Here is a 20,015-nt window from a genome sequence, read left to right as displayed (position 1 = left end):
TGCTGTGTCTCAGTCTGAACACACAGTATGTTTAGTCATGGCACGTGGGATGTAGTTAGCTGACCAGGGACGGAACCTGTGTTCCCCTGCACTGGGAGGGTGGAGTCTTTAACACTGCACCACCAGGGAAGTCCCAAGACACTGTCTTTGGAGGAAGCCAGTCCTCCTAAAGGAAATCAGTGCTAAATATTCATTGGAAGGACTGATGCTGAAACTCCAATCCTTTGGCCACCTGATGTGAAGAGCTGACCCACTGGAAAAGACCCCGATGCTGGGAAAGATTGAAGGCAGGAGGAGAAGGGGACGACAGGGGATGAGATGGTTGCATGGCATCACCGACTCGATGGACATGAGTTTGAGTATACTCCGGGAGTTGGTGATGGACAGGGACGCCTGGCGTGCTGCGGTCCGTGGGGTCGCAGAGAGTTGGACACGACTGAGCGACTGAAGTCTGCAGTGGAAACTGGGGAGGAGGGTGAAGACTGGAGCTTGCGGTCTAGCTGAAATGAACACTGGTGACAGCCACAGACAAGAGCTGAGATTCAAGGGGGCGGAGGAAACGGGGGCAGAGAAGGGCCGGCCTTTCGAAAGCCTTCCACCAAGTTCTTTGGGAGAGGCAGGTTCCAGGAAGTCATGGGGCAGACAGAGGGGAAGTGGCCTGGCTGATCTGAGCTCTGGTGCGTTTTCAGTTTGTTTCAGAGCTTTCCCTGTGGCCACGGAAGGCAGCAGGAAGAACCGAAAAAGAGGGGCTTGCAAACTCAAAGAGAAGAGAAAATGCTGCTTGGGGACGGGCGGGGATGGGGCTGGCAGAGGGCGGAAGAGCAGGGAGGACCACAGTGAGTGGGTGAAGCATCTGAGACGGTCCTCCCGGTCCCCCTGCAGATAGGGGAACCCTGGAGGGTGTCCAGAGGGGTCTGCGGAGTTGCTTTGTTTTGGGGAGAAGCTGGCGACAAGTTCTGTGCTGGAGCCTCCAGACAAGCAGAGGATGTGGGATATGGTGGCTGGAAGGCTGTTTGTCCCCGAAACAAGATTCTTGTCTGCCTGCAACCTGTCCTTTTTTTTAAAAAATATTTATTTATTTTAATTTGGCTCAGCTGGTAAAGAATCCTCGTGCCATGGGGGAGACCCGGGTTCAATCCCAGGGTGGGGAAGATCCCCTGGAGGAGGGAAGGGCAACCCACTCCAGTCTTCTTGCCTGGAGAATCCCATGGACAGAGGAGCCTGGTGGGGCTACAGCTCATGGGGTCCAGAGAGTCGGACATGACTGAATGACTAACACACACTCTTTTAATTTACTTGGCCGAAACCTGGTCTCAGCTGCTGCATGTGGCAACTACTTCCCTGACCAGGGGTCAAACCCAGGCCTCCTGTGCTGGGAGTGTGGACTCCTAGCCACTGGACCGCCCAGGAAGTCCCCACCCAGAACTTTAGAATGCGGAGTTACCTGGAAAGAAAGTATTTGCAGAGGTGATGGACCGAAGGGTCGGAGATGAGGTTCCTCCTGGATGCAGGTGGCCCTAAACCCCATGACAGGGTCCTCATTAGACACACAAGAGGAGAAACACGGACGCAGCGGAGAAGCCACGTGGAGACGGAGAGGCGGCCACCGGCCCAGGGATAGACGCCTGGAGCCCCGAGAAGCAGCAAGAGGCGGGAAGGACCCTCCCCTGGAGCCTCTGCAGGGAGCCCAGCCCTGGTACACCCTGACCTCAGATGTCTGATCCCCAGGAGTCGGGGTGTCTGTTCCTCGGGACTCGGGGTGTGTGTGGTGGGGGGATGGATGTCTGTAGTTTGAAGCCCCAGGTTTCATCTGTTACTATAGATGCTGGAAGGTCACACAGGTTGCAACATCCCCAGGGATGGACGCCTGGAGCCCCAAGAAGCGGGAAGAGGCAAGAAGAACCCTCCCCTGGAGACTCTGGACGGAGCTCAGCCCTGGGACACCTTGACCTCAGACTTCTGGTCTCCAGGGCTGGGGGAGGATGGATGGGTGTGGTTTGAAGCCACCTGGTTAGTAATGGTTTACTGTAACAACAGCTCCAGGAAGCCAACACAGGGGACCCCTGGACGTTCACGGGGACGGACCCCCCCTCAAGCCCACAGCAGAAAGCTGTAGATGAAAGCGGCGCCTATGGGAGCCCCCAGCTCCAGAACGATAACGAAATTCACCAGGATGAATGAGACCCTCCCTCCTTTGTCCTGTCCAGCCAGCCTGTCAAAAACTGTTACTAATTGCCACTTCCTGCCTTTGTTCATCAACACACCATCTTGTCCAACTGCTCTGAAAATGGGACTCAAAGTGAGACTTGTTAAAAAAAAAATTCCTCTCAAGTTCCCCTCTTGGTTTTTATCATCTCTTAGGTTCCCTGAATTCTTCATCCGTTCCGAGATCTCAAGCCTTCTGCTATCTTCATATCTCAAGACAGTTAGGTTGCTTGTCTTCTCCTGTTAAGGAGGCGAGAAAAAGGAGTTCCCTGGTATTTCAGCAGTTGAGACGTCACCTTCTAACACGCAGGTCTGAACCCTGGTCAGGGAACTAAGAGTGAAAAAGCTGGCTTAAAAGCCAACATTCAAAAGACCAAGATCACGGATTCCGGTCCCATCACTTCCTGGTGTATACATGGGGAAACAATGGAAATAGCGGCTGATTTTATTTTCTTGGGGCCTGAAACCGCTGTGGACGCTGACTGCACCCATGAAATTCAAAGACGCTTGCTCCTTGGAAGAAAAGCTATGACCAACCTAGACAGCGTATTATAAAGCAGAGACATTACTTTGCCAACAAAGATCTGTCTAGTCAGAGCTGTGGTTTTCCAGTGGTCATGTATGGATATGAGAGCTGGACTATAAAGAAAGCTGAGCGCAGAATTGATGCCTTTGAACTGTGGTGTTGGAGAAGACTCTTGAGAGTCCCTTGGACTGCAAGAAGATCCAACCAGTCCATCCTAAAGGAGATCAGTCCTGAATATTCCTTGGAAGGACTGATGCTGAAGCTAAAACTCCAACACTTTGGCCACTTGATGCAAAGAACTAACTCATCTGAAAAGACCCTGGTGCTGAAAGATTGAGGGCAGGAGGAGAAGGGGACAACAGAGGATGAGATGGTTGGGTGGCATCACCAACTCGACAGAGTGAGTTTGAGCAAGCTCCGGGAGATGGTGATGGACACGGAAGCCTGGAGTGCTGCAGTCCGTGGGGTCAGAGTGTCAGAGCCTCATTAACACCTAAACAACAACCGCAGGGAACCAGATGCCACGTGACTAGGAGCTCGCATGCCAGAACTAAGACCTGGTGCAGTCAGATAAATACATCAATGAGGAATTTTTTTTTAAGATGCTGAAGCACATTAAACAATAAAGTCCCCCATGACCCCAGACTAGGGTAAGCACCCAGCCTTCCTTTTTGCCCAATGCACGCACACCGTGTTCTGGGCAAGCCCACGGGATCCGTGCATCTGTGAGGAAAACCAAACAGTGGTGTGTCTCCAAGCGCCCCCGGCCCGAGGCTGGCCCGGCTGGAGCCGGAGGGCGCAGTCATCACCCAGGACACACACACTGTTCTGCAAGCCCAGGCACGGCGGGTCGGTGCGGAGTCTGGACACGCCAGAGATCCGTTTTCAAAGGGCAACGCCACGCCAAGCCACCTGGGAAAGTCAAGTTCAACGCCGGCAACAAATAAGAAGCCACTGAAAGATGACATCTCCGTTCCTCAGGTTTACCAAAAGTATGTGCTGTTCGCTCAGTCGTGTCGGACTCTTTGCGACCCTGCGGACTGTAGCCCCACCAGGCTCCTCTGTCCATGGGATTCTCCAAGCAAGAATCCTGGAGTGGGCTGCCAGGCCCTTCTCCATGGGATCTTCCCCACCCAGGGATTGAGCCCAGGTCTCCTGCGTGGCAGGTGGATATGTTACCCCTAGGACCACCCCAGCCATTCCTCAAGAGTCCTAATAAAAGCTGGTCACTCCGTCTCCACAGCCCGCCTGTCAATCTGCCTTCCTTCAAGAATCCACCTGCTCTCAGTGTGGCTGGGTGGTTCCTGGGCTGGGCTGGCATCATTCACCGGCGTCTTTTCTGGGCTGCGAACGCAGCAGCCTGGAATCCTGACCCTGAGAGGTCACACTGCTTCCGAACTAAGACGTTCTAAAGGGACAAATACAAACCACCTTCCGAGGCAGGTTTGGGACTGTCTACCTGGGAACTTCCCTAGTGGCTCAGCTGGTAAAGAATCCGCCCGCAATGAGAGAGACCTGGGTTCGATCCCTGGGTTGGAAAGATCCCCCTGGAGAAGGGAAAGGCTACCCACTCCAGTATTCTGGCCTGGAGAATTCCATGGACAGTCCATGGGGTTGCAAAGAGGCAGACACGACTGGGCGACTTTCACACACACACACACACCTGGGAACTACCTTTGAGCTGACTCAACAGTCAAGCCAGGCACTGAGTCCCAGAACAGAGCATGGGTTTCCTGTCCTAAGAGGCAGCGGGCCTCAGGTTTCATCCAGTTATTTGTCAACATGCAAAGAACCGGAGTGTTTTCAACAACCAGAAGGGTCCCCCCTCCCCGGCCCTTGGCCAGAAACCTTCCTACGTATACGGGTGTGTATACTCCAACTCATGTGGGCAAAAAGAAGAACCCACGAAATCGCTGGACAATTAAAAGCAACCGCTTTCTTCCTGCACAAAGGCAGACCTTACCCAGGAGGTCGAGAGCCAAGTCCACCCAACCGCACACCCAACCATGAACAGCATCCCAGGTGCTAGACGGCAATCGTAAGGATGATGTCAAAAGCAGTCGTCCCGGGCATTTTTACTTTTGCTTTTAAAGAAAACCAGGCCAACTGTCCCGAAATGGACACCTCTTAGAAACAGGCTTCTGGGAGAACAATATGAAGAGTCCTTAAAAAAAAAACTAGGAATACCACAACTGAGTCAATACAATACCCCAAAATCTGTTATCAAAAAAAAAAAAAAAAGCTAAGTAACCTTTTTGAGGATCAAGTAAATGAACGTCTTTGTGAGTAAAATCACATCCCAACAGTAACTGTTTTCATTCAAGCATCCACATAACCCTCTGACTCCTTGGTGGAGTTTTTTTTTAATAACGGGTAAATTTGCTAATTTTTTTTATGAAGGTGTTAAAGATAAATGGAAACTGTCACTCAAGTAGAATTTCCAAAAAATGAAACTGTAGTTTCCCACGTTAAACACAGCAGTGTGTCCATGTCCATCCCAAACTCCCTGACTATCCCTTCCCCCTGGAAACCATAAGGTTATTAGAGAGTATGGCGCAGAGTTCCCTGTGTTATCCAACAGGTCCCGAGGCGAAGAGCTGACTCACTGGAGAACACCCTGAGGCCGGGCAAGACTGAGGGCAGGAGGAGAAGAGGACGACAGAGGATGAGATGGCTGGATGGCATCACCGACTCGATGGACATGAGTTTGAGCAAGCTCCGGGAGTTGGTGGTGGACAGGGAGGCCTGGTGGGCTGCAGTCCACGGGGTCGCAAAGAGTCAGACACAACTGAGCGACTGAACCGAACTGATGTTGGTGAGAAGTTTTCAACCTGAACTAAGTAACTTTTTTTTTGAGGAGGGGGAAGGAATTGCTCCCAAACATAAGCTGGTTCACTATCCACCTCTTCCCTGCTTGCTGCAGGGCCCAGGGCTAAGCGCGCGCGCGTGGGCGTGCACACAGACACACACCACCCCACCCCCCCGCAGAGCCCTGTTTCCATCACACACACACACACACACACACACACAGCCACACACACCCACACACCCACCCCCGCAGAACCCTGTTTCCATCTGTCTCTCACTCAGACTCCGGGCGCCCTCACCACTACAAAGGCCGGCTTTCTCTGCAGCCGAGTCCCGCTGGCCACACCCAGCCTCCGATGTGCTGGCCCCTTTGTGCGGAGGAGAGGCTCCCCAGAGAAGGAGCCAGCAGGGTGAAGCCATCCGTTCAAGTCATCGTCCGCCTTTTCACAGGAACCCCAGGGAGGCTTCCCTCCAAACCCCTTCCCCGCGACGAGCTGCCTCATCAAGCAAGTGTCCACACGAACCATCTGGAGAGAACTCAGAGACCAGCAGAAACCAGCAACACGGAACTGAACCCCATTTCTCATACAAGGTTAAAAAGCACATTGTATTTTCTTCCTGACCACCTGCCCAGTCCCCCGGCTCTTGGAAAGAGATACGCTTGAATTGAATTATTTCATCTGATGGCTGACTCGCCATTAGACTTTATTGCTACTTCTCTCTTGGGTATTCCTTCGGAAAACGGGTGTGGACTCACCTATGTTAATGTACTGTTTACAGATTATCAGATAAAGTCAAGCTGATCATTCCTCACCTCATACTTCAAAATGTCTCTTCAGTTCAATTCAGTCACTCAGTCCGACTCTGCGACCCCGTAGACTGCAGCATGCCAGGCCTCCCTGTCCATCACCAGCTCCCTGTCCATCACAAACTCATGTCCATCGAGTCGGTGATGCCATCCAGCCATCTCATCCTCTGTCGTCCCCTTCTCCTCCTGCCTTCAATCTTTCCCAGCATCAGGGTCTTTTCCAGTGAGTCAGCTCTCCGCATCAGGTGGCCAAAGGATTGGAGCTTCAGCTTCAGGAATTTGGCAAAAAATGCAGCATTCTGTCGACCCAATCCACCAAAGCATCGGAGATCCCAGCCCTGAAATGTGGGGGAGGCTATTTCTGCAATTCAGAGTAGCTCATAAGCATTCATTAATTTCCCTTGTGACTCAGACCAGAAAGAATCCACCTGCAAAGGCAGGAGACTGGGGTTCGATCCCTAGGTGGGGAAGATCCCCTGGAGAAGGAAATGCCTGGAGAAACCCATGGACAGAGGAGCCTGGTGGGCCACAGTCCATGAGGTCGGAAAGAGTGAGACACGACTGAGCTACTGACAGAGAAATACACAAGTATCTGTAGCGTTGGTTTTGTTATTCTTTGAAGGGTAACCTCAGAAAAACAAAAACAGCCTACCAAGTCTGCCGATGGACATGAGTTTAGGAAACTCGAGGAGACAGTGAAGGACTGGGAAGCCTGGCGTGCTGCAGCCCATGGGGTAATAAAGAGTCAGACAGGACTTCCCGACTGAACAAAGCTTACCCAAAAAAAGGGAACTAAATGGACTCGTGATGTTCAACCAAGCGACACTCTAAAGGCTCCTTGCGAAAAAGCCTCCCCTCCGTCACCCGTGTCTCCACCGCCCAGGTGGATATGGATACGAGCGCGGTTTCCGGGATTCCACGCGGCTGCCCGCCCGACATCCCCGCTCCGAGACCAGTGGCTCAGAGCTGTGTGTCTAAAGGCGCATCCCGGAGCCAGAAGCTCCTCCTCAAAGGGAAGGTTTTGTGTCTTATCCAGGAGCAGTCCTGGGGCTGGGGCCCTCCTGTAACACTCAGAACTGGTTCTACTTGTCCAGCACCAGGAAGCAGCCTGCCTGGTGGAGGTGGCAATTAGTGGTGGACACTCCGGTACAGCCTGACAGCCTCACATGGTCATGAATACCTTCCCCCCTGCGCACACGTGCCCACCTCCAGCCCCGTCTTTTGGTCTTTCCCATTCTTCGTAAGGAAGAGCTTTTCTTTTTCTTTTTTTTTTTAAAGTATTTATTTATTTGGCTGCGAAGGGTCTTAAATTGTCCCAAGACTTTCCCCAGTGGCTCAGATGGTGAAAAATCTGCCTGCGAATCGGGAGACTCAGGTTTGATTTCTGGCTTGGGACGATCCCCTGGAGGAGGGCATGGCAACCCACTCCGGGATTCTTGCCTGGATCCCTGCAGTCCAGGGGGTTGCAAAGAGTCGCCTGCCACTGAGCGACAAACACTCTCACTTTTGCAAAAGAGTCGGACACGACTCACCATCCTGGTGGGACGGTAAATGGAGATGAAACCTCTAAGGAGTAAGGATGTCCTTACAGTGGAGCTCTATCCAGGAGGGCCTGTTTACATGTCCTCAGGAGAGGAGACCCCAGAGATGACACTTCCTTCTTCTGTCTCTCACCGCAAACCCCAATCAGCTCACATCCTGAGCGTCTGGGGAGGACACCCCAAAACGCCCTGGTCATCTCCCTTTCCTCCCAGAGACCTCTGTGAAAACTCCAGGGAGATGCTTGTGGTCTTCCCTGAGACCGGAGCTCCCAAAAAAGTGAACCTCGCTTTTTCCCAGTATTGACTGGTTCTTCCCGGCAAGAAAAAGCACTTGCAGTTTCAACGAAAAGAGGACAAACGGAAACGTTTTCGAATGGTCTGAGGGTGGTGACGTGGGTGTCTAAAAAAAAAAAAAACTTGGGGAAAATACCAGGAAAGCCCCACAGCGTGATGCCCAAAGCGAATGAGGAAGGTTTCCTGAGAATCGCGAATGTGGCTTTTTTTTTTTTTCCCTTTTCTCTTCTCTCCCCAACAGGAAGGACAAGATGGTTACAAGGGTCAAGTGACCCAGGGAGGGGATGGTCACGCCTGTGTCACAGACTGTTCTGGCCCTTTCCTTAGAGACGGACTTGACCTCCTTGGTGGTACCCACCCGGGAAGCAAGGCTGACATCAGCATCACCCACCGTGTCCTGATGTACATGGATGACCCAGGAGGGGGTCAAGGAGGCTTTGTCCCCAGCCCCAGGGGGACAGGCGTTCTCCCGGGAGGATTCTGCTGCTGCTGCTGCTGCTGCTGCTGCTAAGTCGCTTCAGTCGTGTCCGACTCTGTGCGATCCCATAGACGGCAGCCCACCAGGCTCCCCCGTCCCTGAGATTCTCCAGGCGAGAACACTGGAGTGGGTTGCCATTTCCTTCTCCAATGCATGAAAGTGGAAGTCAAGTCGCTCAGTTGTGTCCGACCCTCAGCGACCCCATGGACTGCAGCCTTCCAGGCTCCCTCATCCATGGGATTTTCCAGGCAAGAGTACTGGAGTGGGGTGCCATTGCCTTCTCTGTGGGAGGATTCTAGGATATGGCAACTTGATGGTGTTACTGGAGACAGCCACCTGTAGCCCCAAAGGCAGGTCAACCTTTGACCTCAAGGGAAGGTAGGTCAACCCCAGTCTTACGGACTAAACGTGCACGTCCCTTCAAACTGCTCAGGCAGAAGTCCAAACACCACCCACCCACACACACACACACCCGCACGGACACGTGATGGTGTCTTGAGGTGGCTCTCTGGCACGGGAAGAAGCTGAGAATAATTCACGAGGACGGGATTACCATCCTTAGAACAGCTTTCCTACTGTCCAGCCGCTAGAAGCCAACCCAGGAGGCAGCTCCGAGCAAAATCCAACCACCCTGACTTTGAACTTCCAGCCTCCAGAACCGTGAGAAGCTGATCTGTGTTGCTGATAAGATACCCCATGGATGGTGTTCCTGGTGGGCCCATGCCCCACCAAGACTCCAAGGTTGGCATGGATTCAAGATGGCACCCGCTGGCCTGACCACACGGGAAGCTGGTGGAGACTCTGCCCCATGGAGCTCTGCCCGGCAGTGAATGAGGGATGCCTCATCCTCTGAAGGGGCTTCCCCAGGTGGCCGTAGCGCTAAAGCATCCAGCTGCCCATGCAGGAGACATCAGGGACTCGGATTCGATCCCTAGGTCAGGAAGATCCCCCTGGAGAAGGAAACAGCAACCCACTCCAGCGTTCTTGCCATGGAAAGAGGTAGCCTGGCGGGCTACAGTTCATGGGGTCACAAAGAGTTGGACACGACTGACTGGCTTTCTGGCTTCAGACACCTTCTGCGTGGGATAAGAATAACCTTGGAAAACACGCGTCTGACATGGAACCGGGGGTCCTCGACCTCCAAGGATTTTAGGCCAACCCATTATTCACAGACCAAGCTCCAAAGTCACGAAGAAAGCAACTCCGCAGTCCTCTCTGGGAGTTATATGAGCTTCCCAGGGCGCCTACAATATGGGGGCTTAACAACCACACAATCCACCCTCCCCCAGCCCTGGAGACCAGACGTCTGAGGTCAGGGTGTCCCAGGGCTGGGCTCCCTGCAGAGGCTCCAGGGGAGGGTCCCCCCCGCCTCTTCCAGCCTCTGGGGGCTCCAGGCGTCCGTCCCTGGGCTGGTGGCCGCCTCCCTCCCGTCTCTGCCTCTGCCTCCATATGGCTTCTCCTCTGCGTCCATGTCTCTCCTCCGTGTGTCTTATAAGGACCCCGTCACTGGGGCTTAGGGCCACCCCCATCCAGGAGGAACCTCATCTCAGACCCTTCAGTTCATCACGTCTGCAGAGACCCTGTTTCAAGGTAAGGTCCCACTGTGAGGGGACGTAATTTTCGTGTGTGTCCGTGGCCGAGGGTCTAGCCTACTCAGGACCAAAGGTTTTGTGTGGCCGTACCCGCGGGTTGTTAATGCATCCCTGCCTCCCTCCTTCCGTGAGAGAGAATGAGAATGCAATTGCTTTTCCTTGCACACTGCTACTCCTGGATGGCCCTCCCCTCCCGTACTTTTCTCTCCTCAGGCTAGTTTTCCTTTTCTTTCTCCCGAGCAGGGAACCATCGCCTCTGCACCTCCCAGGCTTCTCTTGAAGCAAAGTGTCAGTCGCTCAGCCATGTCTGACTCTTGGCAACCCCACGGACTATAGCCCACTGGGCTCCTCCGTCCATGGGATGCTCCAGGCAGGAATACTGGAGTGGGTTGCCATTTTCTTCTCCAGGGGGATCTTCCCGACTCAGGGATCGAACCCGGGTCTCCTGCAGCAGCAGGTGGCTTCTTTATGCGCTGAGCTACAACCCTTGGAGATGAAAAGTTTACAAAGGCCCCGCCCCGCGGAGATGGAAGCCGAGAATGCAGAGTCTATGCGAGGATGACAACACGGAACAGGCAAAACCGTGGAGACAGACAGCAGACAGGGGGTTCTCAGCGGCCAGAAGAGCAAGAGATGGCTGCGGTGGGGGGTGGGGATGACTGCGAGAGTCCCCTTTGCGGGGGACAAAAATGGTGCAACCTCACAGAGGCGACGGCCACACAACTCTGTGAATACGCAAAAGGCCAGTGGACAGTTCCCTTGAAAACAGTTCCTTTCACGTGACATCAATGTCACTGCAGTCTTTAAAAAAGAAAACAGAGCCGTCCCTGGTGGTCTAGGGGTCAAGACGCCATGCTTCCAACATGGGGGATACAGGTTCGATCCCTGGTCAGGGAACTAAGTTCCCAGAAGCCACACAGCATGCCCAAAGAGTAAAAAAATAAATAAACGTTTTTTTGTTTTTTTTTTAATGAGGACAAAGAGCCTACAGGACTTCTGTAAGAAGCAATATTCTTTTCTGGTCCTTTACCTAACTTGCGAGGTTGCCATGATGCTCCCAGGATGAAAGTATCCTCCACACCCACGCAAGGTGAGTTAACATTAAAAGGTGGACACAGACAGTATCGTGGCACCAGAAACCGCATTCCCTCCTAACGGCAGCTCCTGTCAACACCGCCCGGACAAGGAGTCGCTTCACCAGCACGGGAGATCTGGCCCGTCGGGATTCCACCGGCCACGGAGGTTATGTTTCTGTTGTGGTTTGGGAGCAGAACGCGGGAGGGAACGTCCACGTGGGGGGGAGAGAAAGATTAGGGTCGATGCTGGGGAACCAAGAGGCGTAGCAGCTGAGAGGAAAACAATCGTAAGAGAGAAGAGTACGGGTTTAATTATTCACTACGGAAGGACTCCCAGAGCGTAAGAACACACGGCTTTCTGACAGTGTGACGCTACGCTAAAACAAACAAACAAAAAGTCAGATGTGAGCACACTCCCGTGATCAGGGAATGAGTTTTGTGCCTTGATCTTGATCTCAGTCACGGCAGGGGGCGGGGGAGGGTGGGCACTGCCCAGACAGATGCACAGGACTACACACACCCACACACACACACACCCTTCTCACACACTCAAAAGAGCTTCCATGAAAAGTGGGCACACTGATCGGGGCTATGCTCTCTCAACACGATATGGAACCCATTCCAACATCCTGGTTCGTTTTCTAAAAAAATTAAAGATTAAAAAGCTTAGTATTTTATACTGGAATATAGCCGATCAACAATGTTGGGACAGTTTTAGGTGGACAGCAAAGGGACTCAGCCATACATACACGTGTATCCATTCTCCCCCAAACTCCCCTCCCATCCAGGCTGCCACATGACATTGAGCAGAGTTCCCGTGCTGTCCAGCAGGTCCTTGCTGGTTCTCCATGTTAAATCCAGCAGTGTGTCCATGTCCATCCCAGACTCCCTGACTATCCCTTCCCCCATCCTTCCCCCTGGTGACCATAGGGTTATTACAGAGTATTGAGCAGAGTTCCCCGTGCTGTCCAGCAGGTCCCTGTTGCTAATCTACTTTAAATATAGCCGTATGTACAGCCAACATCCTCGTTTTGATATCGTCTGATAGCTAAAGAAGATGTCACAGGAGGGAAAGCTTTGTGATTGATACACGAATCTAGGTGTGGGTTTTGGGAATCCCCTGCGCACCTACGATTATTCCAAAACATTTCTTGCTCACGTCAAGAAATCAAGCGTGGCTGCAGCATTCCTGCTGTAACTGAGCCTGAGTTTCCCAATCCAGGAAATCACTTTAGCCAAGATGGTACCCCACCCCACCCTCAACGCTCCAAGCCCTTTAAAAAATGCCTTTCATGGACTTCCGTGGTAGTCCAGTGGATGAGACGCCACACTCCCAATGCAGGGGGCCCAGGTTCGCTCCCTGGTCGGGGGACTAGATCCCACGAGCCACAGCTAAGACCTGGCACCGCCCAATAAATAAACGTTTTTAAAATAAATAAAGAAAAATGCCCTTGGTGAGATTTTTCACCAATACAAGCTGAGCTTTCTTCCAAGCTCTCTGAATTCATGGAGAACTAGTCAACAATTCTGGAGTTTCCCAGAGAGGGTTTATCCCGGAGCACAGAACAAGAGCATCTGATCACTGACTGCTCACTGACTGTCCTCCTTAGTCAAGTTCTCCAAGATGTTGTGGCCTCCCCATGAACTGGGCCGTCTGCTGCCAGCTGGCTTCTGAGGTTACAGTCCCTCCGCCCAGCATCGGGGAGGCAGTGGGGCGGAGGGGGCTGTCCCACCATCTGAGAAGCCCTGGCCCCCTTTTTCTTGCAAAATCTGGCATAAGCACACCTGTGCCCCACCTGCGAAGTTCCACCTGCACTGAGAGATCAAACGTCATCACAACCATCCCTGGGGGATGGTGAGTCAGAAATTCAGTCCCACAGGTCACTCGCCCAGGGCTCAGCTCACAGGCAAAAGGAAAAGATGGAAAAAAAAAAAAAAGTGCACTGTAAGAAAATAGAAAAGCTGACCCACGGGAGTGGCCATGAGGCCAGTTGAAAATGCCTCACTGTGTGAGGCCAGGGCTCTAATACACCCTTCAGGGTGCTGGCTCAGTTGGTAACGATCCTGCCTGCCAATGCAGGAGACCCAGGTTCAACCCCTGGGTCGGGAAGATCCCCTTGGAGAAGGGAGTGGCAACTCACTGCAGTATTCCTGCCTGGAGGATCCCCATGGACAGAAGAGCCTGGCGGGCTACAGTCCATGAGGCTGCGGAGAGTCGGACACAACAGAGCGAGTGACACATTCAGGCTGGGGAACGGGTCCGGCCACGCTGACTCATTCTGGAAGTTTCCGAGGGGGTGGGGCCTGTGATAATGGCTGAGAGGCTTGTGGGAGCGGTTAGTTTGTGTTTTGTGTGTGGGCTCCTTTCATGTCCTGCAGAAAGGCCTTTCTCAGCTGGAAGAGTACGCACAGACAGTTCATAGACACCAGGGGAGCCTGTCTGTGATGGGGGCTGGTGAGGCATGGGTCCGTGAGCATGAAAAGGGAAACTGAAGTTTCCCCAAGTGGAAACTTAGGATGAAGTTTCCTAAAGCTAGTCTGGACTGCATTCTAACAGCAGGCAGCCTCTCACTTTTGTCCGGGACACCTTATGATATCAAGTTACTGGAAACTGTGACACCTCCGGAGGAGTTAGGACTTTTTCAAGCTTATTCTGAGTTTCTTAGCATCTCAGGCCGTGCCTTTAACGTTAAAAGATTCTCTCACACAAATCTTCTAACATTAAAGAAAAAGGTATTGCCCAAAGGTGATTTCAAAACAAAAAGTCAGCAGTATACCAATGGCTGATTCACGTTGAGGTTTGACGGAAAACAACAAAATTTTTTCAAGCAATTATCCTTCAATAAAAAATAAATAAACTTTAAAAAGTCAGCAAAGCTCCAAAGTGACACACACACACACACACACACACTGGTCCCACACCTGAGCTAGTCCAACACCCTGAATATGGATGACCTGGCTCTCCCTTCATACCCTTGGAATCCACAGGAAGTTATCCTTGAGCACAAGCATCTTCTTCATTAAGAGAGGCAAAGAGAGCGCGTCTTACCCTACCTGGCCCCGCTCCATCCCCAGAAGCAGTGACGCTCTATTTTTAAGGACCAGATGACTCATCGGGGCTCCCCAGGCCCACCAGGCAAGCGCCCACAGTGTCCCCAGGGGGCTGCAGACACCAGGCTACGTCACGGGCCCGCCGTCCACCCACCTGTCCCCGGGGGGCCCCGCCGGACGCCCTGGCATCTTTCAGGAGAGACTGGCTTCAGCGCCCCATACAGATCCAATTGCCAGAGCTGTGTGCCAAGGGGCCGGCAGGGCCTCTACCAACTTTCCATTGTTGATGTGTGTTTTACAGCTAGCGGGGCAGGGGAGGGGGTGGAGGTGGTGGCTGCCCCCGCCCACCATCTGGGGTTTCTCACCTCCTCTGCTGCCCTGCAAAAAAAAAAAAAACACAAACGCGGGCAGCTTCTTAAATCAGCCCAGCGGAGTGCCCCAGAGGGAGGATGAGAGAGACAGAGAGAGAGAGAAGACAGACAAGGTGACAGACACAGAGAGAGTGAAAACAGGACAGAGATGAAATTGAGAGGGAGGGACAGACAGAGACAGGAAAGGCAAGAGACAGACGGAGACAGAGAAGATGGAAGGAGCAAGAGCAGAACCGGGCAGACAGGGAGAGGAGGTGAACGGCAGGACAGACGGAGGGTGCCGTTCACTCACTCTATCCCAAACCAGGCTTCTCGAGGACCCCCTCCTCACCGCTGACCTCACATGGCCAAGAGGTTACAGAAAAAAGGGGAAGTTTCAAGGCCACTGTGGCTGTGCCCTTTGGTCTTATGAAGCCTCAAGCATGACCCTGAACTCAGTGCTTCCTCTCTTGAAAAAGAGGGTGGTGATGGTGGTGGGTGTCGAGTTGCTAAGTCACGTCTGACTCTTTGGGGGTGACCCCATGGACTGCAGCACACCAGGCTCCCCTGTCCTTCACTGGCCAACCACTCCAGTATTCTCGTCTCTCCACAACCCCACAACAACATGAAAAAGGCAAAAGAGGGAGAGATTGGCACAAGGCCCTTAGCCACAAAGAGTTGTCAAGAAGTCACAGGTTGGCTTGAGCCCCCGGGGCTGAATGAAGCGGCCTTGTGGGGTTGGGACGTTCTAAGCACTCGAGGGTGGACTCCAGAAACCAATATGTCTGGGGACCGAGGTGCCAAGGGACAGGGACACTTTACCTATTCAGTTGCGTAGGAGTGGTCAAGTACAAAGGTGGAGGTGGAAAGTTAGTGTGGCATTAAAAAAAAAAAAAAAAGAAATGCCAAGTTTCAAAGGTACACAGGAAAAGTACCACGATGTAACGAAACGTGTAGTCTGCTGTTGTGTACCTCCAATGCCGTCCACTGCCCCCCAAAACTCCATGGGCCACCCCAGATGGTCAAATGCACACAGGAAAAGAACTGCGATGTAAGGAACCTCCCCCCAGAACGGCACGGGGGCACCCCAGAATTCCAAAGTCCAAGCTGGAGCATCCTGACGCTGGACAGGGGAAGGGGACCCTGACCAAGGTGGAATCGGCAGGTGTCTCTACGGACGCTGCCTGTGTGCCCAAGAGTCCCGGCCCCGGTGGGGGGCGGGGGGGAGGGCCCGCGCGAGACCACCAGTGTGAATTAATCCCCGGCAGGCTTTGTGACGTCGAGGTTGGGGGGGGGGGGGCGGTGGTGAGGGCGGCCAGACAAGGAGATGGTTGCTGGGGGGCACCGCGCGGTGTGTGTGTGTGGGGGAGGATCTCAATAAAGAGACTTTGAAAGATCTAGAGAGTGCGCCCGCAGGTGGGGAGACGAGCTCTCAAGGGGCGGGGTGGGTGAGCCTTCTAAACCGAGGAGCGCTGGGTTGGGGAAGACAGTCCAGAGAAGGGGATAGTTGCTGGCGGGGGGGTGGGGGAGGCGGGTGTACCGGGCGGGAAATCCCAATAGAGACTTTGAAAGATCCTGAGAGAGTGCCCGCAGCTGGGGTGGCTCTTAAGGACCAAGCAGGAGAGGTCCTCTAAATCGAGGAGCGCTCGGGACGTGGGGGAGCAGTCCAGACAAGGGGAAGGCTGCTGGGGAGGGGGGCCTCTGGGGGGCTGGGAGGTGGGGAGAGATGTAAATAAAGAGAGTTTGGACGATCGGGAGAGAGGGAAGGCTCTCCAAGACCAGGGGCGTCGGGGGGCAGAAGCCCTCCAAGTGTAGGGGCGCTCGGGGACCCCAGCGTAGGCAGGCGGGGAGAGACCGCGCCAGCAAGGCGCGCCCCGGGAGCCGGTGCTGGAGGGGCGAGCGCACGCGACCCTTTTGTGTGCGGGCCCGAGTCCCCCCGGGGGGCGGCAGCGGCGCAGAGAACTCACCCACGGTGGCCCGCATGTGGAAGTCGTCCGGCCGGTAGGCGAGAGGCTCAGGATCGGGCGCGCCCGCGGTGGGCTCCGCGGGTCCTTCTTGGGGGCCGGCGGCGTCCGCCTCGGCCAGGGCGCGCGCCTCCATGTGGAGCGCGCAGAGGTCCCGGGGAGCGCGGGGCGCGGGGAGGGGTCCGCGCGGGGCCGGGCTCCTGCGCACGCAGCCTCGGAGGGCGGCGCGGAGGCGGCGGCATCAGCCGGGCCCCGCCATGAGCGTCCCGGGAGGTGGCCGAGCACGCCGGGGACAAAGGCGCGGCGCTCAGTGCAGGGGCGGCTGGAGGGAGCAGCCCCCGACCTTCAGGGGCGGCGGGGGCGCGGCCCGGGCGCGCGGCGGCGGCGGCGGTGGCAGCGAAGCGGGGTCCCGGAGGCCGCGGGCGCCGGGCTGCGCGTGCATTCCTCGGGGCACGCGAGCGCCGCCCCTAACGCCGGCCGCTGCGAGCGCGCTGCTCCGAGGGAGGGAAGAGCCAGCGGAAGCGGGCTGGGCGGGGCCGCGAGCGCGCTCCCTGCGCCCGCCCCGGGCGCCGGCCCCGACCCTGCGCGCGCGGCTAGGGCGTGGACCCGCCTCGGATGGCCGCGCCTCCGCTAGCCACGCCCCTTCCTACTTGAGTTGGCCTATGGCCCGCCTCAGCCCCGCCCCTCCTCCGCTAAGCCACACCCCTTCTTACTATATATTCGCCTATGACCCGCCCCCGTTGGCCGCGCCTCCGCTAGCCACGCCCCTTCCTACTCTACGTTCGGCTACGCCCCGCCTCCGCTGGTCGCACCTCCCCTGGCAACGCCCTGCTAAGCCCCGCCCCCTCTGCTCTCGGTTTCGGCCCGTCTCTGCCAGCCCCGTCTCCGACGGCCACGCCTCCGTTTGGCCACGCCTCCTCTAAGCCGCCCATCACAGTACTCTCGGCTATGGCCCGCCTCCTCCAGTGCCGACTCCACTGGCCACACCTCCGCTAAGCCACGCCTCTGCTAAACTACCACTCCTCTGCGTACGGCTACGCCCCGTCACCGCCCCCCGTCCACACCGCCCCGACCCTCGGCGCGCGGCTCGGGCGTGGCCCCGCCTCCTCTAGCCACGCCCCTTCCTGCTCTACGTTCGGCTATGGCTCGCCTCCGCCCCGCCCCACCCCCGCTGGCCACGCCTCTGATGGCCACGCCCTCCAAGAGCCGCCCGGCTCTGCGCTCGGTCACGGCCCGTCTCTGCTAGCCACACCTCCGCTAGCCTCGCCCCTTCCTATTCTACGTTCGTCTGTAGCCCGCCTCCGCCCCGCCCCACCTCGGCTAGCTCCGCCTTCGCCAGCCCCTGTCCCCCGTCTCCGCCACGCCTCCGCTAAGCATCGCCTCCACTAAGCCACGCCTCTGCCTCTCTGTCCCCCGGTGCGCTCTGCTATGCTCCGCCTCCGCCACGCCACCTCCCCGCCAGGCCCCGCCTCCGCTAAGCCCCGCCTCCTCTGCGCCTCCTCTTCTCCCCCGCCACCTGCAAGTCCCCACTAAACCCCGCCTCCGCCTCTCCCGTCTTCCTCCACGCCCGGTCCTCCGCGCCTCCGCTAAGCCCCGCCTCCGCCGCTGCGCGCCTCCGCTAAGCCCGCCTCCTCTACACCCCCCCTCCGCCCCGCCCACACGCTGGGTACCACTCCCTCCCCCACTGCCCACGCGACCCCCCACAGCGGTGGAAAGGCCGCTTACGTCCGTGTATCTATGTTAGTCTCTCAGTCGCGTCCGACTCTGTGCGACCCCATGGACTGCAGCACGCCAGGCCTCCCTGTCCATCACTAACTCCTGCAGTTTGCTCAAACTCATGGCCATAGAGTCGGTGACGCCATCCACCCATCTCATCCTGGTCCATCCCCTTCTCCTCCCGCCTTCAGTCTTTCCGAGCATCAGGGTCTTCTCCAGTGAGTCAGTTCTTCACATCAGGTGGCCAAAGCATTGGAGTTTCAGCTTCAGCATCAGTCCTTCCAATGAATATTCAGGACTGATTTCCTTTAGGATGGACTGGTTGGATCTCCTTGCAGTCCAAGGGGCTCGGGAGTCTTCTCCAGCACCGCAACTCTGAAGCTTCAGTTATCGTCCTTTTTTATCGTCCAGCTCTCACATCTGTACATGACTACTGGAAACACCATAGCTTTGACTGTATAGACCTTTCCAGACAAAGTAATGTCTCTGCTTTTGGCTACATGTCTAGGTTTTGTCATTGCTTGTTTTCCAAGGAGCAAGGGAGAGCAGTTGCTCATAGGGAGACGTGTGCACTTGGCGTCCACATCCTGGGGGACCCCAAGGGTGGAGTCCCTGCCAAGCTCCTCTGAAGACTCGTGGGCGTGAGAGGTGTCACCGGCCCAGGAACTTGAGGCTGTGGTTCAAAGTTTTAAAAAAATAACTTTTTAAAAGAGCTTCCCTGCTGGCTCCCTTGGCATTCCCTTATAGCTCAGGCCTGCAAGGCAGGAGACATTGGGTTTGAGTACTGCATGGAAAAGATCCCCTGGAGAAGGGAATGTCAACCCACTCCAGTATTCTTGCCTGGAGAACTCCATGGACACAGAAGCCTAGTGGGCTACAGTCCATGGGTTCGCAAAGAGTTGGACATGACTGAGCGACTATCACTTTACACTAAAAAATAAAACTGGAGTTGACCGGGCGCTCAGCTGACCACGCCATGCCCATTAGTCCACAGCAGGCAGTAGACAGATCTGGCGAGTAATCAGCAGGACCAGGGTGACTTCCAGCCCAGCCTTGCTGGACAAAAGTGATGTTATAAAGATGTACACAGCGGGGGAAGCAGGCAGCTGCACAGGGACCTCCCTTGAGGGTTTCTTGGCAGCTTCAGATAAATCTATTTTTTTTTTCCTTCTTAATTTATTAGGCTGCTCCAGGTTCTAGTTGCAGCATGTGGGATCTAGTTTCCTGACCAGGGATTGAAGCCTGGTCTCCTGCATTGAGAGCACAGAGTCTTGACCACTGGACCACCAGGGAAATCCCTGATAAATCTTAAATTATTTCAAAAGAACTGTTTTCTAAAATACTAAGAGGCAGATAATAGAACAGGCAAAAGCAGCGCATGGGAGCTGATGGGCCCCTGATTTAAACACACCTGAGATGATTGGGGGAAAGAAATCCAAGATGATCAGGTACATTAAAATTTCAGACACACAACGATAGGTTTTGTTCTGTTTTCTTTTTCCATAGTGGAAGTCTGTCTCAGGCCATCTGTGATTATAGCTATACCACTTATACCAGCCAGCCACTGTTTCTCTGGTTATTCAGTTGCTCAGTCCTGTCCGACTCT

The 20,015-nt window shown here is 55.0% G+C and overlaps 1 protein-coding gene across 2 annotated transcripts in view; it reads right to left on the bottom strand.

Moving 5' to 3' along the window:
• Positions 1 to 17,063, bottom strand: part of PRKX (protein kinase, X-linked) — a 58,437-nt gene extending 41,374 nt beyond the window's left edge. The window contains exon 1 of one of the 2 annotated variants that reach the window (XM_018043893.1): positions 16,697 to 17,063. In XM_018043893.1, coding sequence (XP_017899382.1) covers positions 16,697 to 16,829 — 133 coding nt within the window. In that variant the 5' untranslated portion in view covers positions 16,830 to 17,063. Of the gene's footprint in view, positions 1 to 6,353; positions 6,445 to 16,696 lie in introns of those variants that run through there. The other variant, XM_018043894.1, reaches the window with a different exon arrangement.
• Between the last annotated feature and the right edge of the window lie 2,952 nt (positions 17,064 to 20,015).

Source organism: Capra hircus (assembly GCF_001704415.2).
Source record: "Capra hircus breed San Clemente chromosome X unlocalized genomic scaffold, ASM170441v1, whole genome shotgun sequence".
In the NCBI taxonomy this organism is placed as follows: Eukaryota; Metazoa; Chordata; class Mammalia; order Artiodactyla; family Bovidae; genus Capra; species Capra hircus.
Note: the sequence above shows the minus strand (reverse complement) of the source record. Positions and strands in the feature narration are given on the sequence as shown.